General features: G+C 48.7%; 1 protein-coding gene across 2 annotated transcripts in view; it reads right to left on the bottom strand.

Annotated features, from left to right (window-relative positions):
• Positions 1 to 3276: 3276 nt before the first annotated feature.
• Positions 3277 to 18345, bottom strand: part of cdk8 (cyclin dependent kinase 8) — a 39556-nt gene continuing 24487 nt past the window's right edge. The window contains exons 5-13 of one of the 2 annotated variants that reach the window (XM_088638797.1): positions 14874 to 14931; positions 14502 to 14633; positions 12136 to 12279; positions 10829 to 10898; positions 8823 to 8895; positions 7778 to 7875; positions 6471 to 6549; positions 5736 to 5891; positions 3277 to 5272 (exon numbers count right to left, since the gene is read on the bottom strand). In XM_088638797.1, the coding sequence (XP_088494923.1) occupies positions 5147 to 5272; positions 5736 to 5891; positions 6471 to 6549; positions 7778 to 7875; positions 8823 to 8895; positions 10829 to 10898; positions 12136 to 12279; positions 14502 to 14633; positions 14874 to 14931 (936 nt within the window). In that variant the 3' untranslated portion in view covers positions 3277 to 5146. Of the gene's footprint in view, positions 5273 to 5735; positions 5895 to 6470; positions 6550 to 7777; positions 7876 to 8822; positions 8896 to 10828; positions 10899 to 12135; positions 12280 to 14501; positions 14634 to 14873; positions 14932 to 18345 lie in introns of both variants that reach the window. The other variant, XM_088638796.1, reaches the window with a different exon arrangement.

Below are 18345 nucleotides of genomic sequence, written 5' to 3'. Positions count from 1 at the left end.
AAAAAAAACAACAACAACAGGGTTTGAACTGAAATGTGATGTCGTAGATGTCGCGCTGCGCAATATTTAAAACGCAAACTTTTCATTTATGAGTTTTAATTTGTAAATAGTTAGATAATAGATGGTTGGTGTTTTGGTTACCGCGTTCATACCACACGAATCGTGCCGGATCATATCAGCTGGAAACAAATTGCATTTCAACAACCACGTTAAATAAGGCAAGCATCCTTACAGGGTACTCCCTTAATTTTGGATTGGTTAAAATCGGATTTGGGGATTTTGTTTTTCGTATTAACAATCTCGTCGGATTTCAGAAAATAGACCCCCCCCCCCCCCGTGCATAGTTGAAATACCCCCGATTCTCGACAGGGGGCACTGCGTCCCCAGCAAGAGGCGCTGTCCAGTTCTGATATCATAAGTGAAGTGTAGTCCTGTACACACACACACACTGTAGCAAACCGCTCCCGAGTCCGTGCGGGCTGTCGGGGAAGCGCCGCTAGAAGTGACGTCACCCCCTTTTCCAATTCGCACCGAAGATGCCGTCACATGCTGATGCCACAGGACTTCTGTTTCCGTCAATTTGCCTCGCTCTTCTGCGAGAGACAGCCACGCTGCTGGGAGGGAGGGAGGGCACTTTTACCCCAAACCGCCTGGCAGTGTGCTCCACAGGGCCTCCTATTGATAGGCGATGACAGATCCTCGATGTCTCCATTAGAGGGAAGAGCAGAAGAAAGATCAGTTGCTTTTCTTGGAAAAACACATTGTGAAGTGAGCCAGCAGCAGAAACTGATCTTAAAACAGGGAGCCTCTGGAACCCATTAACAGCAAAACCCTCAAGCTCAACGCAGGAATGCTGGGGTGAGGCTGGGCTGTAAGAATCATTAATTACAGCAACGTAAGCAGTCAAATACTGGAGATTCCAATGATTTCCCGCAGCGGGAGTTTGGCATAGCCCGCTCGTTAATTATTAACTCGATGGCACAATTGAACAGGGGGCTCTCCCACAAACCTGCCTGACCATGGACAGAGCAAAAATCTGGGTTAGTCCTTGTGCCGGGGAGTTATCATCTCTCTGGGCATGTCTCAGCCCCCCCCCCGAGTCCTGGTGCCCTCAGAAGTTGAGCAGCCGGGCTATGAAAGAAGGCAGCTGCAGCGTGGAGACTTGACACTGGCCCGCAACAGGGCTCCTAACGCTGCACCGCAAAGAGCCGCTCTCCAGGAGGGCCTGGTGCGAAAGCCGACGACAGCCCAGGTTAAATGAAAATCTGACCCAGCAGCTGCAATCCCCCAGCGCATCCTGTTTCAGCGGGTTTCCATTGAGTTGGCGGAAAAAGCCGGGCTTTGCAGTTCGCTGTACCAGCCCCTGTTCACCATGTGCTCTCAGTTCTTAAACCAGAGCCTGGGCAGATGCGCTCACTTGCTGAATTGGACCTTCCCTCTTGAATCGAGCATTTAAACTCTCAGGGCAAGCAGGCTTCTGCATCTCTGAATAGCATTTTCAAAAAAGCGCGTTTCCTAGCTTACATAAAGAGTATAACCAAGGAATCATAAATGAGGACACAGAAACAAGCCTAATGCACTGCAAGACATTGCTCATTGGCATCATCTGGTTCTGGCAAGGTATGCCGGTGTTCTGTCATCAAGATTAAGAAAACATATTTCATGTCTTATGGATAGATATTTATAGCCAGGGTAGGCAGGAGGTGTATGAAGCAGTGCATTAGTGTGTTCTGCTCTTTCCACAGGCCCCCCTGAGTCCCAGAACAATCCCGTTCTCAGACCAGAGAAGCTATTTTCCTGCCCACTGACTAGAATTTCAAAAGTGGTTTCTCCAGCACCTCGTTTTATACCTCCTGCATCTTACCGTTACTCTTGATTCATTTGGTGGTACCCACAATTGTCCTGGTGCTCTTAATTAAAAATGTCTCCTTGGGCTTTAACACCGCGTCCAATTCATGAATGTCAGATGGTGAACCAAGACAATCCATCTATCTCAAGGAATGCATCAGTAAATACAAACTGATGATATTGTCTAGTTTACTACATGGGAAAGCGGGTTGCGTCCGTGTGGAAGGGCACAGTGTGTTCCATTCCCAGTGTCAGCCCATCCCAAGTCTTTCCTAACTTTATACCCTGTCTGGCACGTGGACAGTACCGCTCACACAGTACACAACAAAAAACACTAGTTAGAAACTATGCCTCTGGTGCTTTGTAATATTCCAGCTAAAGATAAATTGAAAAGTTTATATCGTTTACATATAGTTCATATTGAAAGGTTTCCATCTTTATGCTCTAATCTTCCAAAAATCCATATAATGTATTACAAAAAGGTTGTCAACCTGTCTCTATTAATCTGACAGTGAAAGCGTCAAGCATGTTTTGCTTGAGACTATACATCAATTGTTCGATTATTTCCTTATTTCCAGATAATGTTCTCATAACGCTAGAACAACAAAGCCTGCAGGATCCTGGCCTCTAGGATCTGATTATTGGCGTTCCTGGATCCAGAAAGATCACAGCCACGGGACATTTGGCCAGCTGCAGCAGAGGGTTTCTAAAGAAAAGCCCAAGTGCTCGTGATTAGTTAATCCTTTCTGACCTGTGGGAACTTGTACGTCCCACCATCAGTAGCAAAGGGTGAACTCGAAATCTGGGCTTCTTGTTACCTGCAGAGAGGAGAATGGGAAGTCTTTCAGTGAGCAGGGACATCAGGCTGCAGAACCAGGGTGGAAACTGACCAGAGCTCACCTGCCGAAGAGCCAGATGAGAATAGAGAGCCACTAAAAAAAAAAAATGGATCTGCACCACTTTCAGGATGGATAGTATGCAATGCTTTTCCTTGTGTGAATGAAACAAAAATTATAAATAAAATGTTTTCATTGAACTCAAGTCATTGTTGCTGAATTATTTTATGAAGCCGATTCATGATCCTTGAAAAATCAAATAAAACATCATATGCACACCTGATAGAAAAGTAATATTCAATGGAGAGATCTGAGAGTACAATAAAAATGTTTTTTTTGCTATTTCTCTATCAGTGGAACCCTTCCTATGAGGTTTGAAAAGTTCTTTACATAAAACAAAAATTCAGACCATAATGGGATGAAACCTAGCAGGCGGAGAGATGCGACTGGGAATTCCTCTAGAAGAGTAAGGGACAACCTAGGAGTGGGAGAATCTGACACCTTTATCAGTCCTCCGATAAATGCCCAAGCTCTGTGGCCTCCTTCCCCACCCGGATCAACCTCTGGATGTTCAACAGACCCAAGCATTCAGTAAGCTGCCCTCCACACTGAAGGCTTTAAATTTTATTGTCAGAATACTTGCTTCATTCATGTAAAATATTTCAATACAGTACAGTACAATGCATGTTACATTTGTTTTTCCATGAAGTTCTAAGGCTTCTGCCTACAGCTCTCTCGGGCTGTAACCATGGGTACACTCCTAAGCAGTGGGAACATCTTTAGAGATGTTTACCGAGGAAAAAAAAAAAATTAAAATCCACTAAAATCAGGCTTCTCCTGTTGTTTTCGTTGTTAGCGGGCCGCCTGGCGAATCCCCGCCAGCGGTGGGGAATTGTTCTTCTCCAATGCTTCTTTCTCCCAGACCACGCTCACAAATCAGCAGCACAAACAGGAAGAGCAGGCCAATCTAGGACATCGGTCCATGGGAGACCGTCAATCCGAGCAGAGGACACGGATCTAGGACAGCTCTCCGAGCCGTCAGTCCATGGCAGACTGTCAATCCGACCAGAGGACACGGATCTAGGACAGCTCTCCGAGCCGTCAGGCCATGGGAGACAGTCAGTCCGAGCAGAGGACACGGATCTAGGACAGCTCTCCCAGCCGTCAGTCCATGGGAGACTGTCAGTCCGAGCAGAGGACACGGATCTAGGACAGCTCTCCCAGCCGTCAGTCCATGGGAGACGGTCAGTCCGAGCAGAGGACACGGATCTAGGACAGCTCTCTGAGCCGTCAGTCCATGGGAGACGGTCAGTCCGAGCAGAGGACAAGGATCTAGGACAGCTCTCCGAGCCGTCAGTCCATGGGAGACAATCAGTCCAACCAGAGGACACGGATCGAGGACACCTCTCCGAGCCGTCAGTCCATGGGAGACGGTCAGTCTGACCAGGTGATGACACTGGGCTCGTTTCATTACAGGTCATGTAGATATAGCAGCTGAGGTTATCAGTCAACATTAAGGAAAGAAAGGAGGGGAGAAAATAAATCAGAAAGGATCCAAGACGGTGAAAATGTGGGAGACAAGTCCAGGCAGGACTCTGAGTCTTTGGGGGAGACAGTGAGAGTGATGACAAGAGCTCCGTACCTCCAGAGAGCCCTCAGGACATCCAGCACAAACACTGCTCTATAGGTTATCATACCCACAGTCACCAAAAACTCAAACATGTACCAAAAATCTGTTGTTTTTTTCATCCGGCTGAATGTATTATTCATTTTTACGATTAGACGCTGAACGTTTCAAGTACCAGTTACTAGATTGCGTTTTTTTTTTAATTAAATCATATTCTTCTGCTTCTTTTTCTTCGTGGTCGGCTAGTGTAGCAATGACTTTCACCATTAACAACAAAACACACTTTGCTCTAGCACACTCACAGCTTTTTTTGTTTTTTTTTTTGCGATTTTTGTTTTTTTTGGGGGGGGAGGGGGGGGGGGGGGGGGGAGGGGGGGATTTTTCAAACTGGCTGAAGTCAGGCCGAGTCAGGAGGTCGCGATGGGGTGGTCGCCGGTGTGCAGCAGAGCGACAGGTCAAGTAAACAGATGGAGAGCAGCATGATGAAGACACACACTGCGCTTGTGCCTCTTCCTCCTCCCCCCCAGCCAGCTCCCGGATAGTTCCCGAATGCTGCTGGAGTCCCGGTACCCGCTGTCTCCTCGGCGACGGCAGAGGGGCTTGTCTGGAGGCTCAGCGGTGGGGGTGAAGATGCACAGTACATTCTCCGCGGCGCGCAGGGCTGGGCTGGGCTGGGCTCCAGCGCTCGCCTCCAGGTAAACTCTGCAGCAGTGGGAGGGGAGGAGGGGGAGTGGGCGTGTGTGTGTGTGTGTGTGTGTGTGTGTGTGTGTGTGTGTGTGTGTGTGTTCTGGGCCCCTCGGCACGCGCAGTGCTCCTGGAGGAGCCCCCGAAGCCCTCAGTACCGGTGAGTCTGGTGCGAGTACTGCGGGGGCTGCTGGGAGGTAGAGGAATATCCCATGCTGCTCTGGGGTAGTGATGTGCTTGGTCCCGGGTTCTGGTAAGCAGCGTGTGGGTTGGAGCGCTGCGAGGGAGACAGAGAACTGCTGAGTCAGAGCCTGGCTGCGTACACACGCACAGAAACACACAGGTGCACAGACAGGATAATACAGCTCAGGGCCGCGCATCAGCAGGGCCAGAGGCAGACGATCATACAGAAGGCTGACCGGTGGGTGTGGAGCTGCTGTGGACAGACCGCACACCAACAAATACGCTGTAAAAGAGCAAGAATGACTTTTACTCCCTCACTACCGAGCACCCACCCAGCCACTACGCACGCAGGGGAATGCCCTGCCTCATCCGAGACTCGGCAGCGGAAATCTAGCTTCCTCCGTGCCCCACGGTGTCCTGCGCGCTCCCTGGTTTGGATCGGGCAGGAGCGAGACAGAGAGAGGAAGGCAAGGTGGAAGGTGGGCGATCCTGAGCATGGGGGCGTGGGGGGAGAAGACGCCAAGAAAATGTGAGCTTTTTACCCAAAAGGGACTTGCCTGGTAGTCTGAGGTCATGATGAGCCCACTTGAGGTAGTGGTGGGAGGAACCACTCTGACTTTCTTCAGGGGGGGTCCCTGCGCGTGGCTGTTGTCTGGGTTCCCCGTGTGGCCCGCCCCGTTAGTGTGGTTGTTCCCCTGTTGCTGCTGCTGGTTCTTCTCAAGTGTCCAAAGAAGAAAAAGAAACAGAGGGGGGAGGAAAAAAGGAGGAAGGAATGTTAGTATACACCAAGCAGAGAGACCTCCCCCCCCGCCTCCTCCCACCAAAAGAAAACCCGGGCTTCATGTGGAGTAACCCTTCAGAGCAATTTCTACCACACAAGGCAGCTCGATCATCATTTTCATCTGCCATTTTGTTCACAGAAGAGCGAGTGGAGTTCAGACAGAAGTAAAAAAACAGGATCAGATTTCTAGCAGAGACAGACGATGATAGTCACGGCTGAATTCTGAAAGACTGTAGCTTATTTGCTAATTCCTGCACAAATAACCCCTCTGTGCTATAATAGTATTGACTAGTATTCGTGAAGCTCTTATAACTTATAATTCTAATTATATCCTTACACTGATATAGCACTTTTCTGGACACTTCACTGGAAGTTCTTTACAGGTAAAGAACTTTTCCTACATGCTCTTTTCCTACATACCTCTGCGGGTCTCACTTTCCACTTGTTAAAGCTGGCCTGCACTATCTGGAATCACTTCTTTCCTAAAACGCATCATTTATTAATTTCTTACTTTGTCTCCTTTGTCCTCTGGTTCTTCTTCCGTGAGAAACTCACGTTTGGGATAAGGTATCTGGCAGCCTGCAAAGACACTACAACACAAGGCACCTCAGTGTGACACCGTCCCGAAGTTCCCTATGCTACCTCAACCCATTTTAAGGAAAGCCCTGGGAAAAGGAGAGGACAGCCCCAGGTGGGAAAAGCACACAGCAGGTGAAGACCTCCTCAGTTAGATCAAGCACTGGGAGAGGAGTGAGACAGAAGCCTATACCTTTATAGTGCCTTTTCGATACCTCACAAGTTTAAACATGATGCTACTGTACGAAGGCACTGAAATATATACACCCAATTCCACTGGAAGAGAGCTCAATGATACACTCTCCTATGACACTGCAGCCAGGGAAATTATTCTACTGAAGGAAATTCATTTGCACACAGCACAGACAGGGGGCAGTATAGGACCAGTCCAGCCCTTCACAATGCGGCGCTAGACAGCAGTGACTGATGCGTGCAACAAACAGAGATTTCTAAAAGGGGAAGCCTTTTTGGAAATGCACATTTTTAACCATCGGCTTCAGTTTACGACAATCGGGTTCAGCAAGAATCCGAACTCATCCCGTGATGGGGAATTCTGAATCCTAGGTCTCGCTATGCCTGATGTCTGGGTAGCAGGCGTGAGGTAGTCGCAGCGGTGGTGAAGAATTGGACAGCGGCGCTCTCCGCCCGAGCTGGACGCCGTGTAGACGGCAGGCTAGGGGTAGTGCGGAGGTGGAGGCCAGGACTCCCCCTGCGTCAGTGTCCAGTGGGGCAGTGCCAGGGAGGACACCCACACTCCTCCACAGCTGGCACAAACAAGAGACAGGGCTGCTGCTGGCCGCTGGATTCCCCCCTGGAAGTGCACAGCCCCAGCACCGAGCGACTGGGAATGCGCTTTGTGCTCCTGGCATCAGCGCACTCCGCAGGGCAGCGTGATGCACTCTTAAAGGAGACAGTGCTAAAGCCGCAGTAAGATCCCCAACAACCCTGGACACAAACGCCGGCCAGGACGATGGAGAAAGTGTTCTTCCATGCATGCAGTTCCACCAGGAGCCGAGGCAGGAGTGAGTGTGTGTGTTTGCGCGCACACAAGCCGAGGAGAGACAGGCAAGCGGAAAAGCCGAAGAAGCGCCTCTCTCGTGCCTGTCGTGCAGAAGCGCACTCTGAAGAGCAAGGGTTCCCACCTCATCGGACCCAAGTCAAGCCACTGTCTACACCTGCTTCCAGACAGGCCCTCAAGGTGGCGCCACAGCTGGCATCCGGAGGGGAGGAGGGGACACTTACTCGGACGTGGGAAGGGGGTCTTCTAGAAAGTAGGGGTCCTGCATGGCCTGCTCTGAGGTGATTCTCTTGATGGGGTCCATGGTTAGCAGCTTCTGGAGCTGAAACAGGAGGGGAATTAGAGGACACTGTGAACGGGTGGCTGTACTGTAGGTCTCGCACAACTACTGTAGGTGCCCAGGCGGCCTCAGATTACTGGGACACACTGAAACCACATGGAGTTAAGTCACTTATAAACTAGTGCAACTTGTACAGTAAGAATTAATCCTTTGCTAAGTGGCCATCGCTTTTTTAAATAGCTCAATAAATGGCCTCGGTTGAAATAAAAAAAAAACTGACCTGCATGCTTTGCGTCTAACAAAATTACACATTTTCTGTTTGAGTCCATCACTTACTTTCACCGCAATGCGTACACTGCACTCAAGAAAAAAAAAAACATGTCATCTAAAAAGACGCTAATTCTCTACCTTCATTGATTTCATTTGAGGGGCAAACAAATTCCCCAATATGGTCAGATGACTGGGATAATAGAGCTGCCTTTCTCTCATCACAGAGCAACGCTGAGAGTGCTAGGTGGCTGTGAAAGTTTCATCACTGCTAGAGCTGCAGAAAACAACCATTATCTGGACAGTTTGTCTGGGAGGGTGTAGTGTCACATTGAGGCGATCAACTGCTAAGACAGAAGAACAGCTGCAAACATCTGTATTGATCATTTGGGTATTTGTGGGAAGAGATGAAGGAAACTTCATATAAAGATATTCGGTTGTATTTTTTGTTTCAAATTGGTTCCAAATAAAAGTAGTAGTCTTCAGATTAAAATGGCATTTGTAATGTGCTTGCATTAGCTGGACAACCAGGAAAACCGTGCTTAAATTCCCCTCCATATGTCCCTTGAACTTTTAACGTAGCCAACCTAAACCACATAGTGGATTTTTGTGCAGCTGAGCTGGGTGTTGATCCACTGGTCCTGAGGCCTCCCTCACTGCCCTCCACACATCTCCACAGCACACAGACAGACCAACACAAAGCGGTCCGGAACCGGGCTTACCAAGTGGAATGCTTTGCTGTCTGGTTTGACTTTGTGTTTTTCCATGTACTTAGTAAGACTGCAGTTTGTGTACCTGCAACGCATTAAAAAGACTCATCAGTGGCAGTTCAATGCAAAAAAACAAAGCGTGAAAGGAAAAGTCACACGCAGAGGATTCAGAATGCAAACTGACAGAATGATGAATCCGAGAAACTTAAAGAGCTGCATCGGGGGGTCTGCGCTGGCACCTCACCGCCCCTCGGCAAAGTCAGAACAGGAGCCAGCCTCTCTGCGGCCGGGCCCCTCCTTCACAGTTTCAAAGAGGCCGCCCTGCTGGGTACACTAGCAGCCCCTGTCTCCTGCTCTGCCCAGGCGCGTGTGGGGAGACCGACCGCGGCAGACACTTGCACTGGACACTTGGGAACTGAAACACGGTTATTTGCTGCTGCACGAAGTGTGAGATTATTTGATCAACTCTGCTCCTCAGAATCTACCCATCCCCTGTAAGACAGCAGGCAGGACAATCCCGTCGAAGTAAACAAGAGGGCCATCAAGTCTGCCACTGCCTGTCCACCATACAGCCGTGACAGTCATCAGACGCAGACTCCTGTTCCCAGCTCCCTGACGTCTTCTTGAAGTCAAGCCCGGTGAACTCGCATTCCACACGAAGAAACTGTTTTTATTAACTGGGCAAAGAAAGGAAGACCAGCGTGCCTCGACACCAGGAGAAGGTTACAGGGGCGACAGAGAAATATTGCACAGCGAACCTTCAGCTGCGCTTGACCAGTATATAAGAAAAGATAAATTTCTACTCAAAAGCCCACAAGGACAAACAACACAGAATGAAATATTGATTACATTGTTTATATTCAACACCTTGGACTAAAATTGAGAATTCATAATATGAGCATCAGCACTATTTAAATGATGCCCCCTCCACCAGCCTCCTCTTTCTGTAAGCATACAATCACCTTTCACTGGTTCATTTCTCCCTAAACGCTCTCGTTTGAAGCATTTACTAAAATGACAGTTCTTTTCATAGGATGCTTCAAGCCGAACCAAACCAAGCTTCAAAGACTCTGTGCAGACCTTGGACACTTCCCAATGACAGCTAAAATCAAAACCTGAATCTTCAATGCAATCACATCTTGGGGGAAAAAAGGGAAAAAAATTAATTAAATGTGGCTAGGTCTTCAGAATGTGTCTTAGTACCATCTGTAGCTGGGCTTTGTGGATTTAGCGAGCTACATCTAAAAGCATCCCTTACAGCAGCTCCTGCTTTCATTCATCAGATAAAGTCTCCCCCACCCCCCCTTTCTGCTGCAAACACGTTTTACGTGTCAGTGCAGATAAAAAGGAGAAACCCCTTTCATCAGCCTGGAGAGAGCACACTCTGTCATTAAAATCTGAAACATGAAGAAGAAAAAAAACCTCAGTCTGATTTTAAGGGTGTGCGCTGTGGACTGTAAAGCTCAGAGACACAACTGGAAATAAAGCAAAGATCTGAACTCTTCTGCTGGCCATGGTATCACAGGCAGGCAAACAGATCAGCTAGGCCTTGAAGCTTTGTGGGAAATGCCAAGTTCTTACCAGGCCAGTTTCACACATCCATCTATAATTCCCTGGTACCGTGTAAGGAAACACTGAAATACTAAGAAGGATATAGCTGGAGCATGCTCTGTGTGTGCGAGTCACTCTGCCTCTGTTCTCTTCTCACCTGTTTAAAGGCCAGAGTGTGAAGCAGCTAACAGGGATTGAGACAGCTGTTCAGTCCTGACAGTGCTGGACTGCTGGACTGCTGACTGTACAGGGCCTCGAGTCTGATCTCTGATCGCCCCGTGGAGCGCAGATCTTGCTTCCTTCTGAACACTAATCCTTCATGCATTGCATTTATCGCAAGCCTTCCTCAATTACAGAGGGCAGCCCACACCTGCATCAAAAGCAGATGACCTATAAATGAATACTCCTGTGGAAAAGCAGTCAGCCATTGAAGTCTAGAAGATGTGCAGGGCAATTATTAAACTTACGTATTTCTTCTGAAGTCTTTCATCAGTGTTGAATGTTCAGGCATCTTCTTAATGTCTTCCCAGTCTTTATCTGTGAAACGGGCACAGAGCTGTGTTGATTCTAGGTTTGCCAGACATCCAATCTTTTACAGGAATGTTTGGTTATTAAGTTTTGTGTAGCGTCTGGCTGGAGCTACTGGCCAGACAGCGAACATCCTGTCAGTATTCTAGTAAAGCATGCGCATAGCTACACCTCATTAATATGATGTAAAACACAATGAATATTTGATGCATTACTCCTTGAAAAACAGAAACAGTCAATTCGAACCAAGTCAACAAAACACTTTTGTTTTTTGACATAAAACAGTGGGGAAAGCAGGAAAAATATATTTGATTTAATTTAGGTGTCATGTACATTTTTGATGCAATATATGGGAGGAATATTTTTATGTAGAAGCTAAATCCTCTCAGACCCATTGAAAACCTGTCCCACAGTAACTTTCGCGGTACGTGCGAGTGACGCCAACAGATTTCTTAGGGAACAACTCTGCAGGTGACGTCCCAGGACACCTCCTTGTTAACCACAGCACCAGCGTCACGGGTCATGACCAATCCGGTTCTGCAGCAGAACTGATGGGCACTGGCCATGTGCGGGCTGTAACAAACTATGTATGTGCAATATGTCCATTTTGTGTAATTATTATGTGTTTTTTTTAATTATTTTTTGTAAATTGTTTAGCATGTGCAATAGATGCAATGTGCAATTTTTAGTGATGTATTCAGATGTACAGAAGCAATATGTGTCCATGAAGTTGACCTTATCCATCTTATTTTAAATCTGACTCAGGCCAGCTCTGATTATGTGTTGAAAAGGTTTTTATGGAGAGACCTCGTCTTCTACAGCCCTTTGAAAGGGCCCTCCTGGCCTGATTATACCACGAAGTCTTTTATGTGAGCACAAAGATATACATTCTTGCTGTGGAGCTACACAATAACTGGAGATGAGAAACCTTGAGCTTGAACTACAAGTACTAGATGATGACAGGGTAGGGAACTATCCCTCACATCATATAGTAGTCTGGTCCATTTCAGGTTTTACCACATGCTCGCTCTTGAACAAACTGTTTTGAAAAGGGGGAAAGTGAAACGTGTTAAATATTCCTTCGGCCTCGGGTCTAGCCCACACTAATTCACCGACAGTGAGGAAACCAGCAGGGCATGGCTCCAGACTGCCAAAACACGGAATGGCTCAATCTACTTTGACTGCAGTTCCCGGTTCTACGGTCTTTATTCCGCTGCGGGTCATGGCCCGGGCGGTGCCCTCTCACCTGCAGGGAAGCCCATGACGTTGAAAATGCGGTCCAGCTGGTCGTGGTGGTAGGGGTTACTGGTTTTGATGTCTTCTTGTCGACAGTGAAATATGGGCTCAGACGTTAACAGTTCAGCAAATATGCAACCTATAGCCCAAATATCTACATCCCCAAAGACAAACAGAAAAACAAATGCAGGTTAATTTCTCCCCACTAAATCAGACACAGTGCAGGGTTTTCCAGGCGAAACAATCCCTTCATTCATGATTCATGCATTGGGGAGGACAGGGCAAAGAGCACAATGAAATTACAGCAGTTTCTCGTTCAGTCCCGGCCTGCGACGGGGAAAGCTGGGATGCTGACCCTCAGCAAAACAACGGACACAGTAACGGCAGACAGAAGCATTCCCAAACCGCTCTGCTTCTAGCGGGATGGGGGACGCACCCCTCAGGCTCTCCAGTAAAAGAACCCGCTGGGGAACAGCCAATACACAGACGGAGCTCTTTCCAGGCCCCGGGAAACTGCATTCCTCTTCGTGGAAATCAAAACCATGTCTGAGAAGATGTGGCACATGTGAACCCTGTGGTGCTAACCACAGCCAGCTCTGACAAACCAGGATTGCTTGCTCAAATTGTTGCGGTGCTGGGTGTACATCTCAACTCTGTGAGACATCTCAGGCATCTGCACTGCAGCCAGAGGAAAGATGTGCAGTGAGCCACAGGCGAAGCACTTGAATTCCCCTCCCCGATTCCGTCAGTATTCCGCTTACAGATGCGGCGACAGAACTGCTTGTGTTCCTGGGGACTTCTCATAAAGCTGGAATACAGGGGGATTTGCAGAGACAGTCTTGCCGTCGCAGGCCTGAGTGCTGACAGACGGGACCGTACTCAACACAGCTGAGCCACGTGCGACTCACTCGGGGGAAATAAGACCGACTGTGATGAAATTCATACAAAGGAGAACATTAAATCCGCTGTCAGGTCCTGCCACACCACCTACCATGCAATCAAACTGTCAGTCATGTGGGATTTTCACGTAAAGATGATTTTTTAAGTCGGTGCACAAAGAGGGAGCCTGCAATTACAATACTGACTGCTTTCAGAAAATCAGCAGTTACGTGCACTGAAAGACCGGTTGAGAATTAACTTCTGGGCTATTGCCATGTAAAATCATTCACAAATGCTTCTCTGACAGGAGCCATTATTGCTGCAGTGCAAAGACCCGTGCTGACCGAGCAGATATCACTCTGCTGTACCCATTCTAGTGATGTGCACACCTGCCTCACACTCTTTCCTCTCTGCTGTACCTGTTCCAGTGATGTGCACACCTGCCTCACACTCTTTCCTCTCTGCTGTACCTGTTCCAGTGATGTGCACACCCGCCTCACACTCTTTCCTCTCTGCTGTACCTGTTCCAGTGATGTGCACACCTGCCTCACACTCTTTCCTCTCTGCTGTACCTGTTCCAGTGATGTGCACACCTGCCTCACACTCTTTCCTCTCTGCTGTACCTGTTCCAGTGATGTGCACACCTGCCTCACACTCTTTCCTCTCTGCTGTACCTGTTCCAGTGATGTGCACACCCGCCTCACACTCTTTCCTCTCTGCTGTACCTGTTCCAGTGATGTGCACACCTGCCTCACACTCTTTCCTCTCTGCTGTACCTGTTCCAGTGATGTGCACACCTGCCTCACACTCTTTCCTCTCTGCTGTACCTGTTCCAGTGACGTGCACACCTGCCTCACACTCTCCCCCCCTCTGCTGTACCTAGCCTTTTCTTACATAGGAAAAGTTACCAGCGAGGGGAGGCCTGTGTAGTAGTTAGTAGCCAATTGAACGCAGGGTCTCTTCCAGCTGTTTCTTAAAGGAATCCAGGATACAAGACTTCAATAACATGGCTGGGTAACTTGTCCCTAACTCACTCAGCCCCTTGCGTGAAGACGCGTCTCCTGGTCTGAGTCTTCTTCCACGTTTCTTCTTGTAGCCTCTGGTTCAGGTTTGCCCTGATCATTCTGAAGCTGAAGAAGGGAGCTGGGCTGACTTTGCATATGAGGAATTTGTATAGTTGTAGAACGTTAAATTCTAAGCAGAGAGGAAATACTCAATTGCTGCATGTTCCATCCCCAGCACCACCTAAACCTGCTGGGAGCAGGGAGAGCTGGGAGAGCTTGGACAGCAAGGCTGGTTAGCCGTGACCTTTAAGCCCCAGTGCACTGAGGCCCAGCTCGCAGCTCCATCTGGCTCCCCCATCAAGCAGCCTTCGCCTTCCCTCTTCCCTCTTCCTTCTTCTCAGGCTGCCTCTCCGGCATGCTGCAGCGCCCCCGACACTTCTCCGACTTCCGGATGAGAGTTGAGTCGCGTCTCGGCCCCGGTGCTCACACTTACCTATAGCTTTGGTATAGTGCCGTGCCCCGAGCAGCAGTTCTGGGGCCCGGTACCAGAATGTGACTACGACAGGATCCAGGTCGGCTAAAGGCTTCAGCGGTGAGTTAAAGAGCCGAGCAAAGCCCATGTCAGCTGCAGGGGAAGACAGACAAAGAGCCCTTAACAAGACTATCCAACAGATCGGCACACAGCCAGTCCTGCAGCACGACGGGTAAAGGTCAAGCCTTAAAGACCCTCTCTGCCATGTCTCTCCAAGTGCACCCAGAGCAACAACGCAGAAAACCACACGGGCTTCGGTAGTAAAGATTACCTCTCACGAGAGCTGTATTCTTCACCACACCAAAGACCGGACGAAGTTAAAAAGAGCATTACCTATCTTGACTCTCCCTCTCTCTGGGCCTTCTCCCATCACAAGAATGTTAGCAGGTTTCTGTGGGAGACGGAGAGCAGGTTAGAGCAGTGGATGTGCAGCCCTGTCACACCGGCTGACAGCCTTGTATCGGCCTTGCTTGTGCTTCCACTACCAGGCCAGACACACCCTGATCTGAACCCAGAACCAAAACCAGTCATAGCCCACCTGCAAACATAACAACTCTTATCAATCCTGGCTCCAGTCCCTGACACAATCCACACAAGCCCCTGGAATCCACTTATCTCCCCTTCTGCGCCTCCGTCGTTACTTCTATTAACATTTCTATGGAACCAGAAAGCACCGTTAAAAGGGGCGAGACTTTAAAACGCCTCTGGTGCGCGCAGCGGGTTATCACAGCAGAACCTCAATTCCTACCGCGTGACACCAATCCCGCCGAGACTCACCTTAGCCCGAGTGGCTGAGTGCTGCTGCGATGTGTCGAAGGGATTGGGGACGATCGGCACATGGCTGGAGGAACACAGGTCCTCTTTAACGGGGGCAGAATATTCCCAGACGGATAGTCGGGGATGGATATCACGTGGCACACATTTCACGCCCCCCAGCCCTTGTAAATAATAATACAGAGCTTTCCTGGACACTCCACTCAAAGCTCTTTACAGGGAATGGGGATCTCCTCCACCACCACCAGTGTGTAGGGCCAGTACGCTCCCCACACACCAGCTCTCAGTGGGGAGGAGGACAGAGTGACGCTGCCAGTTCACAGATGGGGATTATTAGGAGGCCATGACTGGTAAAGGCACGAGGATAACACCCCCTGCTCTTCAGGGTAAAATCCAGGACTCAACGGGCCATAGACAACTAGAAAAACGCACGCTGTAGGCGACTCCCAATCAGAATCAAGTAGCGACCCCTGGAGATTTCGGGATTTCGAACCCTTGTGAACACTACAGCGTCACAGCAACTGTAGCTGGCTTTAAACAAAGCAAAGCCTACTATTAGACAACCTGACCCGATTCCGATGAGTTTAAAACAAGCGTCTAACTTTGTGTTTTGCCGCGGCCCTTGGAGGCTTCGAACCCCTTTTCATGCTTTGTTCCTTAACACAACTCCGTCCATGGGCCCCGGGCACTTTAAAGCACCCCGTCTCGTGTCAGGGGAGCCGTGCAGAATTGCCCTGCCATGAACACCTCCCCGGAGCAGCCGTCTGAGAGCATCACCAAAGCTGAATACTTGCTGCTGCCCACACCTTCACAGCCCTGCCCTCGGAGTGCTGCACCAGCAGCCCCAACGCACAGGAGGAGGCAGAGAAGTTCATTCACCTGTTGAATTGAGGAGGAACATCCACCCCAACCCCCTTTTTATTCCCATAGTCACTGAAGAAAAATAGGGCCGTTATCCCGGATAATTACTCTAAAACTAGGATCACACCTTCCACCATCTCGGCTAATTTCATCGTAAAACCTCTCCATTCATTTACTGATTTTTCACACTTCTCATGGAATCCATCCCCCAGATTTCCATTCGTTAGGACACTTTTTCTCACCTGGCAGGCCGCCCGTGCTCACCGAACTCCTCCTTTGGTCTCTTGAGCTTCAAATCCCAGCAGCTCTCCCTGTGTTTCTACTCTGCTTCCCTGAGCGGAGTCGAACTAGGCCTTTTCCTTTGCAGCCAACACATACTGACCCAGCCCGGTTCGCAATCAGAAATCGGACTTCTCGCATGGGTAACTAATAAACAAACCACAAAATCTCATCTCATCTCAAAGGCTGACCTGTTCCGAGTATTAAAAACTCAGTTGAAAATCAACAGCAACTTCCGGCATTTACTGGGACAAACTGTGCATCCTGCGTAACCCAAAGTAACCATTCGTTCTACAGTCTTGCTTTTAATTCTGTGCTGCAAAGCACTCTGGGACAGCACTGCATCGACAAATCTTATATTAGATAATATTAGATTTATTCCGTTTTGCATTACACCATCCTATTTTTTCCTCAAGAAGCTGTTTGCAGGTGACAATTCTCACATTCAAGAAAGCGCCCTTTTCCCACGTCTCCTTGGACTCCCTTCCTGCCACAGTTTCTGCAATGGCAGGTGTACGACAACATACGCCAAGACACAGGGAAGTGTTTCTGTTTCAAAGGCATTCCAGAAAAGGTGCATGGTTCTCCATTAGGGAGCAGCAGTGTTTAATTTGTAGACTTACAGCATTTGCAGGGAATTCACAGGCTAGAGGCAGGCTGCTGGGGAATTTTCTCCTTTGCAGCAGTGTAGGCAATGTTGGGCCCCCCACTGCAGGAGACTGCTAGCAGAAATCTTGGCTAAAGCACAATAAACAACCAGAAGATCTGCGTGACCCATTCAATCGCACCCCTGCAGAGTGTGGGTCCCACTCTGCCCCCATGAGATTTCAGCAGAAAACACACTGACATTTCCACAGCGATGACATCACATTCTTGCATTATTTGCTGTGGTGCTTGTTGATATCGTTTACTTCGTTATCCTGGTCTGGACTGGGCCACTTTATCGTGTGATCCGATCTGCTGTACCAGACAGGCTTACCAAGAGTTTCGGCCCTCAAAAAGCCTGAAACAACGGAGGTTTTGATTAACCGATAAGAATCTTTTTTTAGCACATTTCATCTGAAGGAGAAAAAAAAAGCCCCACAGGGCAGCACAGTGCTGAAGCTTCACATAACAGGTACCAGGTGTTCAAAGATTTGCGGAATTGACTTTAATCCCTAAAAACCAAACCTGCCAGCCTGCTCCTGACCCCAGATGGTGCAAGAAGAGATTAAATCTCCTCTCAGCCCCCAAACGGAGGGGACAGAGTTCCGAAATCTCCAGTTTTGCTTCTTACCAAAGGCATTCTCTCCCCCCCTCTGAGTTTCAACATCAAATAAAAGGAACAAAATCAATTAGGCTTGATTGCTTCGATGGTGAAAGAGCGAGAAATGTTCTCCAGAGAAGAAATGGAAGGAAGTCTATTAAATGCCTCTTTTCTCTGATGACAATTGCATTGCTATTTTCATGACAAAGCGCCTCGGCAATCAGTGAGCCTGTAGTACTGGAAGCCAGGGTTCTCTCACCTGGTGGGCTTCAGGACAATGCTGCAGCTCAATCCTCTGAAAGACCCCCTCCCTCTCACCATGTCCTTCTCCTTCTCTCCAAGGTGCCCTTAGCCTCTGATCCCAGCCACAGCGGGACGGAAAGTGAATTAGAGACCAAGACGTATCAAGCGGTGTGATGAATCCATCTTTATTGCCTGGCAAACCATCCCAGAGACCTTCAGAGACCCCCACCAGGCAGCTCACGCCCAGAATGACGGGGGATCACCTGTGCGGTGACTGGTATGGAATGAGATATTCCTTATGGTTCCTAGCAGATGCCCTAGAGCGTGTTCTGAATTGGACAGTTTCCTAAAACAACAGGTAAACCTCAGATTGCTGGCTCAGGCTACATTCATGCCTATCAC

The sequence above is a fragment of the Lepisosteus platostomus genome, chromosome 7, assembly GCF_059453375.1.
Source record: "Lepisosteus platostomus isolate fLepPlt1 chromosome 7, fLepPlt1.hap1, whole genome shotgun sequence".
Classification (NCBI taxonomy): domain Eukaryota; kingdom Metazoa; phylum Chordata; class Actinopteri; order Semionotiformes; family Lepisosteidae; genus Lepisosteus; species Lepisosteus platostomus.
This window is presented reverse-complemented; position numbering and strand designations above follow the sequence as displayed.